Source organism: Siphateles boraxobius, unplaced genomic scaffold (genome assembly GCF_051911475.1).
Source record: "Siphateles boraxobius isolate OS27281-9 unplaced genomic scaffold, OSU_SipBor_1 46, whole genome shotgun sequence".
Classification (NCBI taxonomy): domain Eukaryota; kingdom Metazoa; phylum Chordata; class Actinopteri; order Cypriniformes; family Leuciscidae; genus Siphateles; species Siphateles boraxobius.
Window position 1 is genome coordinate 14,626,039 of NW_027509097.1, and position 19,077 is coordinate 14,645,115.

Consider the following 19,077-nt stretch of genomic DNA (forward strand, 5'->3'; position numbering starts at 1 on the left):
TTGGCTTCCCCTAAATTGTTAAAAAATTAATGGTCAAACATGTACTATTGGGTTAACATTTTATTGACTAAAAATGCCTTAGAACACGTTCATCTCGAAGACGAGTTCATTCAGAATCAGCTACATATAGCAGGTCGGCTGATTCGATTTCTTTCTCATTCATTCCCGGAGCGTCACAGTGCATTTCCCTGTTGAAGACGAGCGTCTATTGACTTCAATGGGGCTTTAATCAGTTTTTTTTTCAGTGCTTCGAAACTAGACGGTCATTGGCTAAATCTGCGATTATGTCCTGCCCACGGACGCTCAGCTTCTCTGGGGTGAATGGAGGAGTGGGCGGGCCAGGACGCCGGGCTTCTGCGTGATGATTGGAGGGTCTGTCGAAAGACTGCATCTCCTTTTGATTGACAGCGATTTTGTACTATAAAAAGTCGCTGACGCTGAAGCTGTTCGAGCTCAGTCCTATCGCGGATTTTGCAAGTGCAGTCGAAAGACAAACTGCTGCAACCTATTACTTGGTATTTGCTTGGCGAAATTACTTACTAATATTCATCATAATTTTCACACAACTACAAAAATACACCACAATCCTTGTTTCAGTTTAACCTAATTCCCACATTTCCTCCGTCGAGTTAAATTTTTTTTAGATCGTTTGTTCATTCATTCATTAATACAGCTTCCCCTCTTTGAAAGACCAGCAGCCGTCACTGATTTCTAAGGATGCTGATTGTTAGAAGGCATCTGTCTGACTCTGAGTTGGCGAACGGGAAGGGGTTTGTGTAACATTAGCAACACATTATTAGCTGTTTGATAACGTGGTCAAGCAAAAGGCTAATCATATTAGTTACGTGTCCGACGTAATCGATTCTGATACATCGACTTGTATATGCGCCTGTATAATTCACTCTTCCTCTACTTCTGAATCCGTTTCTGGTTCAAACATATATGGCTGAATATGGCCAGTATTTCCACTTGCCATTGTGCAGCATTTACCTCAGTAAAGTTGACCGAGTGTATCTCTGAGCTTACTTCAGAATTAAAATTACCTGATTATTTACTCACCCCCACAGCATCCAAGATATTCATGTCTTGCTTTCTTCAGTCAAAAAGAAATTAAGGTTGTTGAGGAAAACATTCCAGGATTTCTTTTCGACTAAAGAAAGACATGGGTGAGTGAATAATCAGGAAATTTTAATTCTGAAGTAAACTAATCCTTTAATACTTGAAGTGGAACTGTAATACTTTAATAGTGGAACTGTTTGGGGCCAAAGAAGATTTAATTGGATTTTGCATATTTAGCAATCAGTGAATAAACCTGCGTCATGCCATATCACCATCTACAGATGGATGTCTTCTCCCATGGAGTCACAGATCAGCCATCTAATTTGTAGAATACGAAAACAGCCATTTTTGTTGTTTATTGTTTTTCATATTGTTTTTTTTTTTATGTGTGCATGTGCACATAAAAATAATAATTCATTATTATTAAACATTATTATTAAGGTTCGTTACCCTGTAGTTTTCATCTACTGAGAGATTCAAGTGCAGTGTGGCACAAATACAAATGCTAACATGAACACGTTGGAGGAACCGCTTTAGACAACAGCGCCGCCATCCCTCCAGCTAGAGTCACACGAGCTTCAGACTGGCGGACTGTTTATCTCTTCTACTCACTACCCCCAGACAAGTACAGAAAAAGTGTGAATGCACATTTACATACACTTAGCGGTATCCCTTCAGATCTTTTCTTCTTTGCACTTTGCGAGTGTGCACGTGGCTTTTGTTCTGACATTAGCTGGAAGCTGCCAGATCACATTTAGACAGGGTCTAAAATAAGCTCTCATAAAGCTGGCACAAAGAAGAGAGAGAGAGAGAGAGAGAGAGAGAGGGGAGGGGGGGGGGGGGGGCGGCAAACAGCAAACACACAATGAGGGATTTAGAAGGAAGGAAATGCAAGGTGGAGTGACTCCAACATTTCTCTTAGCACAAGACAGAGCAACCTGACAGATCCTAAGACTCTCAGCCACTCAAATCACGCCGCACGACGCTATCCATTCTTAAAAAACAATGCCTTGATTTCAGCACTTCAGCTCTGGGAATAATTAATTTCAAAATTGAACATAAATTGGATTAATTTATCTGACATGGTTTTGAAATGTTTCTTCGAAGTGTCTTTACAAACAAATGTACACTACCAAAAGTTTGAGGTCAGTACAACTTTTCTATTCATTAAAGAATCCTGAAAACAAGTAGTTTCTACATTTAAAAAAATAATTAATTAAGCACCACAGCAGTGGTTTTACATTGATCAACTGTATTATCAGTTTTACATTGATAATAATACGATCATGTGACATTGAAGACTGGAGTAATGATGCTGAAAATACAGCTTTGCCATCACAGGAATAAATTACAGTTTCAAATATATCGAAATTGAAAACAGTTCTTTTAAATTGGTATTAATATTTCACAGTCTTACAATACTTTTTTTACTGTATGTTTGATCAAATAAATGCAGCCTAGATGACCATAAGAGATTTTTTTAAAGTAGGCCTAGTATTTCTCTAAAATCGTACTGACCCCAAAGTTTTGAAAAGTAGTAGGCTACCACTGTGCTTTTAAATTTAGTGTGGAGTTTTGAGCGCTCAGACTTACTTTTCACTTCTGGGTATTGGGTAGTGTAGTGTGATGGTTCATTTTTCAGACTCCTTCCGTCATTTTATTTATTTATATTATTCCCCTGAATTAAGCCACTGTCATTGCTTTCACTGTTTGCCTTGTCGTAGAGGATGAATGAAACCTCGCTGGATATAAATACGCCACAGATGTTCAGAGTAAATAAAGTCAAAAATAACTGGAGGTGACAGAACCAGTTGGCATGTTTATGGGCACTGGCATATCTCAGGCTCCATCTCTCGTGCTTTACCATGTCGCTTGCCCAATCTCACAGTCTCTTGCTCCTAACCCCGGATTACCGCTCGCGAGAGGGATCACAACGCCCAATCACAGACCGCGGGAGGGATTAAGAGTGGTAGAGACAATCACTCACGAAGGATTCTTCGAAATATTCATAAAGAACAGTCAGGGAAAATTCAGTGTTGGAGAGACAGCGGGCAAAAGGGAGGGTTGGCAAACGACTGCGAGAGAGAGAGAGAGAGAGAGAGAGAGAGAGCGAGCGAGCGAGCACTTATGCAAGAGAGGCATCTAAAAGAATCCAGTCAGACTGTGTTGTGTTTATACGGCTCGCTCCGTTGATGTGGTGAAGAGATATAATTCTGAAGAACAGCGGAGCGTTTCGTCTTCACCATGCACATCCTCCAATCCCACTGCGTTATCAGGTGAGACTCTTCTCCTACCTGTATCGCTCCACAAGCTATGCTGCTCTCGTAACGTGTTAACAAGGTTCCCACGGTCATGGAAAAGGAATTTAGAAAGTTGTGATATCTAGATCTGGAAAAATGATGGAAGTTAAGTATATCTTATTTCATAACATTTCTATTTTGAATGCTTTTTTCGAGTTTTGCTGAGAAAATGTTTCATCAACAAGTGCAATCTCAATAAAAGCATTCTAAATCCTATTAGCTTTACTGGTTATACTGTTATTATTAGTATTATGACTAGTAATAATAGTATAATTTTATCATTATTATTATTACTATATAGTATATAATATATAAGTTATATTGGTAATATTGGCAATACTGGTTATACTATTATTATTATTATTATTATTATTATTAATAATACATTATTATTATTATCATCATTATTACTATATAGTAATACTGATACAATTATACTGTTATTATTAGCATTTTGACTAGTAATAATAGTATACTTTTATCATTATTAGTATTACTATATAGTATATAATATGAATATGTTATATTGGTAGTATTAGCAATACTGGTTATACTTTTAGTAGTAGTAATATATTATTATTATTATTATTATTTTTAATATAATTATTATTATTATCATTATTATTATTATATTAATAATAGTAGTGTTTTAGTATTATTAATATTACTAATATAGTATGAGTGACTGGAAAATTTGTGAAAAACCCATGATAATGAATTGGTAGATAGTGTAGGAAACCCTTAACGATCTGTTCCTGATCTAAGAAATCTACTTCAGGACCCTCAGGTTCTTCTGTGTGGAGAATGTTGCTCTAACTTCTTTTCGGGGGTCTTCTGTGATGCATCGTGCAGATTTCTGATTCTTCTGAATCATGTATGCCGCTGCAGCCGAGTATTTAATGAGAAATCATTTTAGTATCATCAGTTCGGACCGATTATGAGCCGGCTGTTTGTCACTCTGTGCGCAAAACTATAGTCACTCATTCCTGGTTGATATCATGATATTACTGTTCAAACTGCTGCCTGTCCTCTCAGATGTTACAGCTGTTGCCCTCTGTCCCTTCAATGGGAAAGTTGTGTAGCTCTTCCATTTGGATCTGGTATAATTGATGTTTCTGCGAAGAGCAAATGTCAACGTAGCTGTTATTTATTTATTTATTTGATTTACCCCTTCTATCCATTTCTGACTCGGCAGCATCCTCTGAGGTTTCTTTTTATATTAAATTGATATTCGGTATTAATTACCTGGGGCATGTCAAAAAAGACTCTCTGTCTGAAATGTGAAATCTGCAATGCTTGTGTTTGTACGTTTGTGTCTTCTTTGTGACGAGCAGGTTCCCACGGGGACAGCGGAAGATTGACAGTTGTATTGGTAAAACCATCCACGACAGCAAATCAGAGCGATTGTGATGAAGACAACGCGGCTTTATAGTGACATTTCTGTCGTCCTGAGAGCGAGCGAGAGAACGTCAGAGACAAAGTCTAGAGGCTTCAGTGTCCTGACAGAACCTCAGTCAGACATATTAAATGACATTCATAAATGATGTTCCACAGCTGCAGAATCAATACAGCAAATGACAAAAACAATGTGGCGGGGGGAAAACACACTCGCCAGTATTACTTTGAACCCTTTTTAATCTTTCCCCCATGGCTTTGAACAAAGATGGCCTTCTTTGTGTTTGTGTGTGTGACATTGTGATGGCTTGAGGGAGCACATCACATGAAACTTGTTTTGTGTTCTCTTGGTAATTGCTAGAAGTTCTATCAAATGAGGAAAGGGCAAACTCGAGACACTAACACAAAGTTCCAATGGGATTCTCAAAGTGCCTTAGAACATGGGGTTTTAAACTGGGGTTTAAACCCCGGGGGAATTTAAAGGGGGTGCTAGGGGGTCCGTGAAGAAGTTCAGAGAAAAACGTATATAAATTTAATATAATTAAATTAAACAGAATTTAACATTAACGTTTTCTGTTTTCTAAAGACTGGTCTGTAATTATGAGATTGAGTTACTGTGTTGTTGTTTTTCTGTTTTTCTTCAGGTTTATGTATCTTACAGTACACATACAATGATGGGTAAAAAAAGGAATAAATATTTTCCAGATTAATATTGTACACATTCCTAATATTCCTAATTCCTAATAAATCGTACTGTATATATACATATTATTATTATTATTATTATTATTATGTAATTAGTTAGGAATTAGGTCCCTTGCAGAAGGATGATCATATCTTGGGGTCGCTGGCGCCAAAATTTGTGAAAACCCCTGCCTTACAAGCGTTACCACGTAAATACTATAGTACATGAACATGTTGCTCGTTTACTGGTATTGTAGGCTATAGATCAAAGCTCTATATTATCACTGTATTATCTGATACTGTGCCACCACTGTATTTTTGTAAGGGTAAAATAAGCTTTTATGTAACGGGAAAGATTTTAACCCCTACAGCTTTTAATGTTTAAATTCATATGTCATGCCTTTGACGGATTTGTGCATTCAAGGTGCTTTTCCCCCCTCAAAATCAAGCTTGTGATCGTGCGTATAAACTCATATTAGTATCATGTGGAGTTTTAAAACTACTCTCCCTGTAGAAATCAAACTCTTTTTGATGTTTATTTAAAGAGGCTAGCATTAGCGTTAGCAGAGGCAAAGGCGTTGAAGGGGTTGAGAGACTAGCACCGATTTCTAACAGATTTGCCTGCATTATTTGGGCACTTTGTTACATAACTGCTCTCTTTCTCCCAGCGTAAAGCTGAGCCACTCCATCTCTTTAATCACAGACAGACTCGATGTACCGGGAAACTGTGGCGTTCACACGTATATGTCGCTGGAGGTCGCGGAGTGGCTGTAGTGTTAAGCCATGATGTCCAGCTGTATCATGCAGATCACTGTCTGCAGTCTCATTGGTAGTCGCCGCATTGCGTCACTGCTCATTTGCCCTGCTCTGTTTTGTTATATTAGTGACTGTCTCTGTCTCTCATGACTCTGAAAATCGCCAGCGCTCATTGATAATTAATGATGTTCGGTCATATTAGTGCTGTCAGTGTACATGCCTCTTTAGTCGTAATGGGTGTTCCTACTGCTGGATGACCTCATGTTATTGGTGGTGTGGCAAAACTGGTCTTGTTTAGTTTTAGTTTTGGTTTTGTTTTGTTTCATTATTGGAAGTATTGTATGATTGTTTTTTTAATTGTTTTTTTATAAAAGGTATAGTTCACCCAAAAATGAAAATTCTGTCATCACTTACTCCCCCTCAGGTTGGTCCAAACTTTTATGAGTTTCTTTCTTCTGTTGAACACATAGGAAGATATTTTAAAGAATGTTGGTAACCAGTAGCCATTGACATTCCTAGTATTTTGTTTCCCTACTATGGAAGCCAATGGCTATCGTCAACTGTTTGATTACCAGCATTCTTTAAAATATCTTCTTTTGTGGTCAACAGAACAAAGAAACTCATACAGGCAACTCTCATTGAAAATGACTTTTCTGGCGGTTTATCACTAGAATTTTTATTTTTATTTATTTTTTTCTTGGGAATTTTTGTAAGTTTCTTTAAGATTTTTTCATGTAAAAATACATTCTCTGTGTACCCAGCTTATTGTTCCATTCATGGGTCTATCTTCCCCAGATGTGTAGACATTGAGCCTATAGCGAGAGTTTGGGCCGTGACTACTGTAGCAGGCTTCACCTTTAACTTTGGGATATTAGGGGAAAATATCTTTATATAAGAACATTCAAAAATATATATTTTATTGTGAATCGTCAGCTTCCGGTTGCTCTGTTGTTGTGTGCTACTTTACTGTTTTGTTTTTGTTATTATTTTGTGTTTTGGGCTTTTATCATTTTTAGTAGATAAGTTTAACCAAAACATAAATGAACATTTTTGGGAAGAGAGAAGGGGAGTGTGCTTGGTCTTGCCATATAGTCGTCAGGAACACGTGCACCATAGCTCTGACGGTTGCCTGTATTTGCAGTCTTCTTTTATTTTGATCCACACTCTCTCAAATCAAAATGACAGGGTTGTCATGTTGTTGGAGCACTTGGAGCTGAATGTGTGCTAGTTAAAAATATAAAGTGATACCACAGGGAATTGCAGCCATCGAATCAGAGCAAAGACTTCCCATATGCCAACTTTGTGGCATGTACTAATACCAACCCTCTCTCTCTCTCTCTCTCTCTCTCTCTCTCTCTTCTCTCTCTCTCTCTCTTTTCTCTCTCTCTCTCTCTCTCTCTCTCTCTCTCTCTCTCTCTCTCTCTCTCTCTCTTTCTCTCTCTCTTTTTTTTCCAGGTGGCTCGATGGCCCGAAAAGGAAGAGAAAGAACAGCCAGTGTTCGGTGAAGAGCATGTCTGGTAAGATGTCTCACATAAGACAGTGATGCTCTTGCCTAGAGTGGCAGCAGTATGTTTTCCCCTCCTCATTTCTCCCAGAATACATCACTGACTGCTGCACATTTCTGAGAAACACTCAAGACAAGAAACCCTGAGGGGAGAGAAGGGTTTTCAGTTGCCCCGTGATCCTCCTTGCATCGACTCCAGCATCAGTTCAGCTCAATAGACTTGTTGTTTTGTGATGTTCTGGTGATACTCCTTCAGGACATTATAACTCATGTTAAAGCAATCCTTATCCCAGGCTAATGGGCTGTGTAAGGATTGGCTTTGTATTGGTTTGTGTATGGGGTAGCTGTTCAGTTAAGGTGTTAGTACATTTTCAGGACCCCGCATCTCTGCTTGCTTGGTTTAGACCCATCAGTCCTCACTCAGTCCTCACCCTATTCACCTCATGCCTACAGTAGCCAAATAAAGCAAGTCAGATTTATCCCAACATCCTCTTCAATCTTTAACCTTGTAGTTTTCTAATGCTGGTGCTGTCACGTGTGCTTAGGAAGAAAGACACTGGAGCAGTGTGATAATATTTACAATTCCAAAATGATCTGGTGTTTTATTTTGTGCAAAGAATAGAAGTCTAAAAAAGCTTATCCCAATAAATATGCCATATTTTACATATTTAGTCTGCATTTTTATTTACCCCCAACTTTGCACCACCTGTTGGTAATGTTTGCAAATGTTAATACAAGAAGTTATCATTTTTCCTTCTCTTTTCACCTATTTTAGTTTTAAGAATGGTGTATCTGGGGAAAATAGCTCTTCAGCTTTGGAAAAAGGAAAAACCTGGAAAAATTAGTTATTAGTTGATAATACATAAGATAATAGTTATTTTTATTACTATTTTGCATCTTCTTTCAGCTGTTTATACACTCCTGTTCAGAAGTTTGGTGTCGGCTGTTTTTTATCAATACATTTATTCAACAAATATGCTTTTAGTTTATCAAAAGTTACTGTAAAACAATAATGTTTCAAAATCCCAAAGAATCCTGAAAAAAGTATCACGGTTTCTACAAAAATATCACGCTGTTTTCAAAATTGATCATAATAAGAAATGATACTTGAGCAACAAATCAACATTTTGGAATGATTTCTAGAGCATAAGTAGAATGCAGTTCTTTTTAACTGTAATAATATTTCACAATATTACTGTTTTACTGTATTTTAGATCAAATAAATGCAGCCTTGATAAACAAAAGAGACTTCTTTCAAAAATCTTAACAACCCAAAACTTTTGAATGGTAGTTTATATTTTTCAGCTTTGTATTTAGTGAAATAGTGGAATTAATAATAACCTGTTTCAGATTCATGAAAGCCTTAACAAATTTGCGGAGAGGCTCAGGCAGTTGACATATGGCAAGAGAGTGTACTTCCTGTCAGAAACACTGGCGGATCTTAATTGCTGTGAAGTGACACTCAGGGCTCTTCAGGGCTTTCACCAATCATTATAACTAGACTAGGCCTTAAATAGATACTCGGATAAGGCTGAAGTGTGTCATTTCTGCTGTAACGCAGCTATAAACGAAATTTGAATTTGAAGTATTTTCCTAACAGTTTCCAGTTCCCACCCCCAAACTAACACCATTGGTTGGACTAAGATTAGTACACTGTAAAAAAAGTTGCTTACTTAAATTAAGTACAATCAACTTTTTCAATGTTTAAGTCGTTTCAACTTAAATTGACTGAATTTGTTGATTCTTGTATGACTTAAAAAGGTTAAAAATAGCTTATTTTGAGTTAAAGCAATATACAAACATGTCATAACCTATTTATGTATGTGTATATGTATATTGAGATAAATGTTTCTGACTTTTGGTTTCTCAGTATGTGCTTTGTGGTGTTGATGTGCTGGTGTTTGTACTTGTTTGTTGGTAGTTGCTATCAGTTAGCAGTTAAGAGTTGTTTTTATATATTTATTTCTTTATTTTGTATGGCAGGGTACATCCCCAGCTATCTGGAGAAGGATGAGCCATGTGTGGTGTGTGGAGACAAAGCTACAGGCTACCACTACCGCTGCATCACCTGTGAGGGCTGTAAGGTAGGACATCTCTGCGAACACTTGTGCACAGTGACATCTGTTAACAGACACCTCAGCCCCACATCTATTCATACAGACTAGACTGTCACTTCACGTAGAGTCATGGTGTGGAGCTGGTCCCATCTGTTCAACAATACACCCTGTTGTCATTTGTGAAACTTAGACTCCTATCACTATCAAACCTGTCTAGCCTAAAAAAAACTGTCAACCATCTTATCCACTATCTGTCTCTCTGTATGTTAAGGGAGAGAATTGTGAGTGACAACTGTGCTGTGCAAGTCTTTGTGACTCCTGTCTAAACAGTCTGATTTGAAGAGCTCTTAGAGCTTGCAGATCCCCTCAATGCAAAAAAAGACTTTAGCTAAACATCCATCAAATTAGGGGTGTCAGCAACTTGCACGTGGTCTGTGCAGTTATTTAATTTAATTTTATTTTATATTTTATACATTTTCGTTCTTCTTTTTTTTGTTTTGTTTTTTTTGTTAGGGTTTCCCTAAATAAGGGAATGTGTACAAGAGCTTATTCGTTTTTTCTCAGCAAAACGAAACAAAAAGCCTGTTTGTATCCACCTGCTCCATATGTGACAGATAACACACAAATGTCGGACTCTGAATAATCTCTTTATCCAACTCACTCCCAGGGATTCTTCAGGCGCACCATCCAGAAGAACCTCCACCCCTCTTACTCCTGTAAATACGATGGCTGCTGCATTATCGACAAAATCACCCGCAACCAGTGCCAGCTGTGCCGCTTCAAGAAATGCATCGCCGTGGGCATGGCCATGGATCGTGAGTGACCTCACACACTCATGCAAATAACATACAAAATCATCGAACATGCAAAAACACACGCACAGAGACAAATAAAAACATGGGTCAGTACATGGCTTTTTGCGTCAAGCTTTGCATGTCAGTCTCTCACTGTACAGTCTTTTTTCACTGATCATCAGCAGTTGTTATCTATCTCTAAGTTGTCGTAAGTTAATAGAATTGTAATAAAAAAAATGTTAAATTAGGAAAATAATTCAAAACGGAAGCATTTGAACTTCTACATCAGACATATGGACCCCACTGTATTGGATCACGAATTCAGCCCTACTCCTTCCTTACACAAATGCAAGCTGACAGCGAATGTACATTAATCCTATACATAGTGAAATGCTCAGTCTGGTGTTCGCCTTACGTATGTATATACATCTCACATATGTACAGCACATGTTCAGCCCAGACCACATTTCTTCTTTCTCTGTCACTCCCTCTCTCTTTCTACTCTAAAATGTTTTATGGATGTTTCTTGTTTCTTCTTTGATCCCTCTTCGATGCTCTTACTCGTTCTGTCACCGCCATTCTGCACTGCAAAATCATTACTTTGGTTTTCCAGGAAAAGTGACTGAACATCCTTAAAATGAAAGATTTACTGGAAAAGCAACTCGACCAAACAAATTAAGAGGACCGTAACTTAATTGCACAGTGTATGCATTGCACAGTGTTTTTATGCATGGAGAATTAACCAATTGTTCTCTTTGGTGTAGTGGTTCTGGACGATTCCAAACGGGTTGCGAAACGACGCTTGATTGAGGAGAACCGTGAGAAGCGGAAGAAGGAGGAGATGGTCAAGACCCTGCAGAATCGGCCAGAACCCACCAGCTCAGAGTGGGAGTTGATCCGTATGGTGACTGAAGCTCACCGCCACACCAATGCACAGGGCTCTCACTGGAAACAGAAACGCAAGTTCCTGGTAAGCAAGCACCTTGTGTGTCAGGTCAGTTTTGTTAGAATAACAGGGCTGTTATTGTTAACTTAAACTAACTCATATTAGAGCTGCACCGTTAATCGTTAACAGACCGCGATCTCAATTCAAACACCCACACGATCTCATTCCTAAATGACAACGATTCGCCTGTGTCTATTAAACATTTGACCAATTCACACCAGAACATGAAAATCTCTGTCTCAAACAGTCTTTTCAAATATTCATATTATTACAGAAGAACTCATAAAAGTTTATAGTGAAGATATAAACACTGATGTACTTTTGAAAGTAACATGGCGCTTCAAATAAACGATTGTATCAATTACATCGTACACCAGTGATTCCTGGTGTCGACAAGTGACGGTTAAAACATATATATTTTTCATTGAATCATTCATTCAAGAGATTTGTTTAAAAAACGCTGATTCATCCACTAATGGAATCAAGTGAAGTCTGTATGAGTGAGTCATTGAATCATTTACTCAACATTTTTAATTGACCGCAATTAACGTTTTGTCAGAACCTCTAGTAAATTACATGTTATTTTGTTTAGTTGTCTGTTCAGAATTGTTCTCTGTTTGAAACAACAACAAAAAAACGTTATTCTCAGTTTATTCAGAGTCGTGCTGCTCTAACTAATACATTTAAAAATGGTTTTCGGTAATAAAGCTGTAATAAAATAAAATATAAATGTGTGAAAAACAAAAATGAAAGGGGACGCCCTGGCAAGTGACTGAAATAAATAATGTTAAGCTGAAGTGTTAACTGTAATTACTAAAACTGAAATAAAAATAAATTTAAAGCTATCTAGGAACTTTACAGTTTATATATAGCTATACACATATACTTTGTTGTGCTTTTGTTATTTAATGTATATATATATATATATATATATATAAATTAAATAACGAAAGCACAGCAAAGTACTAAAAGACTAAAAGAAAATTCAAAATATGAATAAATATTATAATAGTATATAAACAATACTAAAATAACAGTGGTATTGCATTTATTTTATTTCTGTATGTCTGCTCACCTCATTTTTGTTTAGCTTAGCGCATCGCTATGGCCTTATCTGTCAGTGCAGATTAGCATTTGTTTTACACAGCTTGCTAATCAATTTAATGAGTGACAATACCAGTCTGCAAATATCAATTGTGACCAGGCGACAGCGAGCGCTAAAACAACTGACAGGTATAACTGGAATGTAACCATGAAGGGCCTTTGTAAAAGCGTCTCTGTTTATGAAGAATGGAGGAAAGAGTTTAGATGGTATTTATCGCTCATTCTCTCAGACAATATACTACCTACTGTGAAAGGTTGCAGGATAAAGGAAGAAAAAAAATGGAAAGGAAAAGTTTAGGAGAGAGATACAGGATATTTCTCAAAGTGTAATGGGCTGCCTACCAAACATCTAGTAGGTTATCTGTCCTGAAAGAAAAGTTGATCTTTAAAAAGAATGGAAAGCGAGTAATTTACTCAGCTCATGTCATGACTTTCTTTTATGACTTTTTTTCTCTCTGTGTTTTTTGTGCCCATTACATTGTTTTGGACCCCATTGACTTTAATTGTATGGACAAAACAGTTCTTCAAACATTCTTTAAAATAGGCTCGCTTAAACATGGTATCTGAACATGTTTTACTTAGAGAAGGAGTGATTTGGAGATCATTGGCTCCATCATAGAGCAAAAGTAGGTTTTCTCAGCCCACCGAACACCTAGCCATTAAGAGCGCTATCAAAGCCCTGACGCACACCAATCTAAACATTCGGCTTGTACTAGACCCTGTTACGATCATCCACAGGGGACAGAGAAACCACTTCCCTGGCCGGCTCAGAACTCCTGTAAAACGGCTCATAAAGAATTCAGCCTGTATAACCTTTACTACCAAGATATGCCTCCAATAACAGTGCAAGGCCGAGACCCCGAATGACCCCGATAAACTGCACTCTTTCTCCATGGGAACACTCACTCCATCCTGTCGGTAGTCCAACTGGGATGTCTTAAGATCTCTGTAGTGAGAAAGCGCAGTGCCAAGTTCTCAGCAGTGAGAAGGCCAGGGTGGACCAGCAGAGGGGATAGTTTACACTGGGGTCTTACAAGCGTTTGGGACGTATCCAGGGCCTGCGCTACCCCCACCTCCTGGAAGAAGAGACACACACAAACTTTGGCTCATGCTTGTTAAAACTTATACAAATACACCAGTGTGGCACAGTTAAAACAGTCCCGTCCATCTGAGACAGCGTAAACACAAACACACAAATCTTAAGCGGCAGCAGAGGTTCCTCAGAGGTACATTCTGAATCGCTGAACAGATTCTTTTGCGTTTTATTTAGTTCCTAGACATAGCCTCACTGTGTGGTCTGTACTTAATACGAGTAATTATTCAAACAGCTTGTCTGTCACAGCTGTAGGGTCCTGAGCCTTGTTTGCTCTCACAACCTCAGAATGAAACAAAATAGTTTTTGTGTGTAGGCCAGCACTGTGCTTTTTTTCTGCAGTCTTGTCTTGATTTCAGTGTCTTTGTTTACTTCTGTCTGTTTGCTTTATCAGAAACAAAGAAATCAATGTGATTGCACAGTTTGAGGTCTTCAGGACTGTCGCTGTTGTGCCGCAAGGGGTGGCGTCCACCACATGGACATGTTTTTACATTTTTTTGTTCAGGTTTTTTATGGGCATCACAAAATGGCATGAATATTAATACTATGTATTTGAAAGGCTGCATTTATTTGATCAGAATTACAGTAATACAGTAATTATAAGAACTCGTTTCTATTTTATTATTTTTTAAATGTAATTTATTCCTCTGCAAAGCTGAGTTTTCAGCATTATTATTCCAGTCTTCAGTTTCACATAATCTTTCAGAATTCATTCTAATATGCTGATTTGGAGCTTAACAAACATTTATTATTATTATTAATATTATTATTATTATTATTATTATCAATGTTGTTGAGAACAGTTAATGCTGCTTAATATTTTTGTGGAAACAATGATACATATTTTTTTTTTTTATGAATAGAATTTTTTTTACACTATGAATGTCTTTACTGTCACTTTTGATGATTTTAATGCAACTGTGCGAGTAAAATTATTATATGTATATTTCTTTCTAAATAAAAAAATAAATTAAAAAAAAAATATATATATACACATTTCTAACATATTATATTATATACAATTACAATTATATACTATTTAATTTGAAAACTTCCCTTTTTTGCTTTCTCTATCACTTATTTCATTATTCTTACATGTCTGTGGTATTGATTGCAGTCCATGAATTATGGCCGTGTCTTGCATTCAAAAAATATATCTGCAACTGCAACAGCCAATATGTAATGCTGTAACTGCAGCCCTGTCTCTTGAGTACTTATAATTACCTCTATTCTGACTCATGTAACACACCTCTTATTGCGTACAAAGAAAGTTACTCCAGATGCCAGGGCTACTTGGCTGTTTGTTTTTACATGGCTGACCTCTAATCCACCCTGAGGATACCAAACGCTGTGGTTTTCCAAGGCTATCAGCCTACATAACTGCAAAGCCAGAGCCCACACATGCATCTCTTACTGTCTATCTGTATATTCATTCATTTATTCTTCAATGGAAATGCATTGTCACAGTTAACCCTCTGTGAATCTGTCTGTGTCTGCAGCCGGAGGACATCGGACAGTCTCCAGTGGTTCCCACATCAGATGGTGACAAAGTGGATTTGGAAGCTTTCAGCGAGTTTACCAAGATCATCACCCCAGCCATCACACGTGTTGTTGACTTTGCCAAAAAACTGCCCATGTTTTCAGAGGTGAGAGAGTGCTATTAGGTTTTGTTTTTATTTTTTTATTTCACAACTGTTTGAAGTCCTTTTGTCAGTGCCGGTCCTAGACTTCTGGTGGCCCTAAGCAAAACCTTTAGGTGGCCCCTGTCAGTGTGTTCCTAAAACCCCCAGAATGACACCCAACCCCTTAATCTGTTTTTCAGAGCAGTTTCACTATCAACAATCAACAGTGAGTTGTTCTTAGTGAGAATGACAAACAATGGGAAAAATACAATAGAAAAAAGATACAAACGAAATAACCATAGCCTTTTAAAAAATGATAGCCTACTATACAGAAATTGAATAATCAAATGTAAAAATAAAACACTGCATAGTCTCCACCGTGTGAATTAATATATATGGATTCTTATTAAAGTTACTAAAGTTATTCAGTGTATTTTATATGTACAATAAGCAGAATAATTGCAAAAAAAAAAAAAAAAGTGGAGATAAGGTTAGAAAGCATGATGCTCACGGTGTCAGAATGCCAGTCTGTCAGACACGACCCATAGCAATCTGTTATGGCAACCGATACAAATCAACAGTAAATAAATTACTTATGAGTGATTCTTTTCAAAAGTGCGCATCAAACATGCTAAACACGGAAGCTGGAACGCGTGTGTGATGCGCTAGACACACCACTCACGCATCATGCATGCACTTTTGTACTTCATTTCCTTATAATGGCAGTTGGAACATTCATGTGAAGCTACATACCGCCACCTACTGCACGAAATCTGCGTGACAGCTGATGTAAAATAAAGCATTGAGTTCAAAGGGGTGGTATAATGCCCTTTTCACAAGATATAAATAAGTTTTTGATGTCATTAGAGTGTTTATGTGAAGTTTTAGCTTAAAATTCCCCATGGATATGTTTAAATAGCATGTTAAAATTGTCACTTTTTGAGGGTGAGCAAAAATGCACCATCTTTTGTGTGTGCCCCTTTAAATGCAAATGAGCTGCTGCTGGCACAGAGGGCGGAGCTTCAAGAGCTTGTGTCCTTCTAATGTTCAAACCGGAGTCTGACAATGATGAAGAGAATCAAGAAGAAGTGACAACATTTAGAATGAAACGGGAACTTCTGAATGGTTAGTTGATGAATTTATGCAGCTAATGTGTCTAATCTTCTAGTCATTAATTAGCATATTCTGTCTTGATAATCTATAAATCGCGTTCCCGGGGCGGGGTTTAGGTAAAATTTAGAGTTTGTGATGTCACTAACCCGGGAGGAAGCTTGTGTAGTCCCTACCAGCCGTTTGTTGTAGTCCTTAAAAAGTGATTCCTTTAAAAGAAAATATCTCCTTTTGCTTTGAACTTGTTGTACACTGCGTTGTAACTTTGCAGATGTTGTTTATGCTTAAACAGCAACATTACACACTAACTAAAGTTAGAAAAGTGAAATCATAATCAACCACCCCTTTAAGATAGCCGATACCGATCAGTTAAAAATGCTTATCTACAGGGCTGTTGAATGCTTGATTCTGATTGGTTGAGAACGTTCTAAGTTGTGCAATTATTTTCAGGGAAACGCACGGCTAAAGTAGTTTCAGGCAGGTTTGACCGCATTACAGTTCCATATCACTGCGCGTAGTTAACTGTAATAACGGAAAATAGGATCCAATTCATAACAAGAAAAAACATGCAGCCCCATGCACTTGATCTGCAATTTTCGATGTCTAACTTCACAATCAAAGGACACATGCAGTTTAATTTTAATATATAAAGTATATAGAAAATTAAACTGAATATATAAAATAAATTGATAGTCCTGCTGCACAGGTTTTCGTAATTATTCCAGATAATATAACAAACAATTAATGATTGATAGGCCTACTTATTAAAGGGCTTTGTGTGTTTAATTTATTAGGTTATCTACTGTCAATTATAGAAAACAAGAACAAATTAATTAAAACAAATTGAATTAATAAATAGCCTATAATAATATTGACGCCCATGCTTTTGTCTCATTATTGCAACCTCTCTCTCGCTCTCACTCTCTCTCTCATAACTGCATTAATAACTGCATAAAGCCGGGACACACTTACTAAGGCCAGTTATGAATGTAATTTGATACTTATGTTATGACTGATCATGCCCAAACGCGTGTTCAGCGCGTTCAGTCTGTGTTTACAGTCGATGGAACTGTACAGTCGACTGCTACAGTCGATGGAAACAGTCAGTCTTCGAATGTTTCAGCGAGTCGTAAGTGTGTCCCCATCATTGGTCTGCTATCAGTGGCTCAAACCTCCGTTACTAACTCTAAAATGACATTTTGGAATTACAAAACAGCCCCGATGTGTGTGTGTGTGTGTGTGTGTGTGTGTGTGTGTGTGTGTGTGTGTGTGTGTGTGTGTGTGTGTGTGTGTGTGTGTGTGTGTGTGTGTGTGTGTGTGTGTGTGTGTGTGTGTGTGTGTGTGTGTGTGTGTGTGTGTGTGTGTGTGTGTGTGATATTGCCACATTACATCATTCATAGCTGTGGCATTCTCTCCATATTTAACATTCACCATCTCTCCTTTAACCGCAAGTGTGAACATTCTTGCATAGTAGACTACACAGCACCCTTATGGCAGAATATTTATTTTTGTCTACACAATAAATTTACTCTCATCCACTACCTCTCAAGTCTATTTTCTACTTTGAGCTTTATGCCTCCTGTATTTTCCAGACTTTGAGACAACATCTTCCAGACAATACACACCTAGACTGACTTTAATACAAAGAATAACACTACCTTGTTGCTTTTGTAAATGATATGACATTTTTTATATATCAGTGTAAATGTTACTTGTGAAGAACATGTACTGTATTTGACCGTTTAGGCGCACAACCGAAGACAACACCTACTATGCTTGTCTGTGTTCCACTCAGACAGCATCCTGTCAGTAGCGCGTTCAGTTCTCTTTTGCAGCTTATTGCACTTTTAATATTTATTTTTTAATATTAACCACATCCCGCTCTTTAATTCGTCATTCATCCATTTCGGTAATAATAACTTCAAAGAGTCCCGTCCACTGAAAGCTGCGCAGATTATCATAAATGTCTCTGCGACAAAAGCAAAAGTACCTGGTGAAATATTTCAAAATGTCTCTTGAAACAGCAGAGCACCAGTTTCAATAAAATTATGTTTCAGCCCAGTCACTTTTTTTATATAATTTAACATTTTCGCAGTTGTTCTTAAAACATTTTCTTTCTGCCATTGTCACAAATGAGCTATGTAGCTGTCTCCAGATCGTGCGGATACAGTATTACATACAATACCAATATTTGAAATGCATTCAAGAAGTGTTTTTCAAGGCCTCTGGACAATGCCACAGAAGGTTTTAGGTAACCGTTAGGTTATGTAATTAAGTATTATCATGTGATTTCTGATTTCTGTAGCTGCCTTGTGAGGATCAGATCATCCTGCTGAAGGGCTGCTGTATGGAGATTATGTCCCTTCGAGCCGCAGTTCGATACGACCCAGAAAGCGAGACCTTGACCCTGAGCGGTGAGATGGCTGTCAAACGAGAGCAGCTTAAGAATGGAGGGCTGGGCGTTGTGTCTGATGCCATCTTCGACTTGGGCAAGAGTCTGGCTCAGTTCACCCTGGATGACACAGAGGTGGCCCTGCTGCAGGCCGTCCTGCTCATGAGCTCAGGTGAGAGAGGACACCTTCATTATATTAATCCTGCTCATATACCAAAATCACTCTTTGTGAGAGAGATCTCAAAACTGGATCAGCTGCAA

General features: G+C 37.7%; 1 protein-coding gene across 9 annotated transcripts in view; it reads left to right on the forward strand.

Moving 5' to 3' along the window:
* thrab (thyroid hormone receptor alpha b) overlaps positions 1-19,077 on the forward strand; it is a 170,053-nt gene that overhangs the window by 139,132 nt on the left and 11,844 nt on the right. For 7 of the 9 annotated variants that reach the window (XR_013194467.1, XM_077200984.1, XM_077200988.1 and 4 more), the window contains 6 exons: positions 7,650-7,711; positions 9,682-9,782; positions 10,423-10,570; positions 11,314-11,519; positions 15,192-15,338; positions 18,730-18,988. Coding sequence is in view for 7 of the 9 variants with exons in the window: in XM_077200984.1 (XP_077057099.1) it covers positions 7,650-7,711; positions 9,682-9,782; positions 10,423-10,570; positions 11,314-11,519; positions 15,192-15,338; positions 18,730-18,988 (923 nt within the window). In the remaining 2 variants the exon portion in view is untranslated. Of the gene's footprint in view, positions 1-2,974; positions 3,336-7,649; positions 7,712-9,681; positions 9,783-10,422; positions 10,571-11,313; positions 11,520-15,191; positions 15,339-18,729; positions 18,989-19,077 lie in introns of those variants that run through there. The other 2 variants (XR_013194468.1, XM_077200990.1) reach the window with 1 other exon arrangement.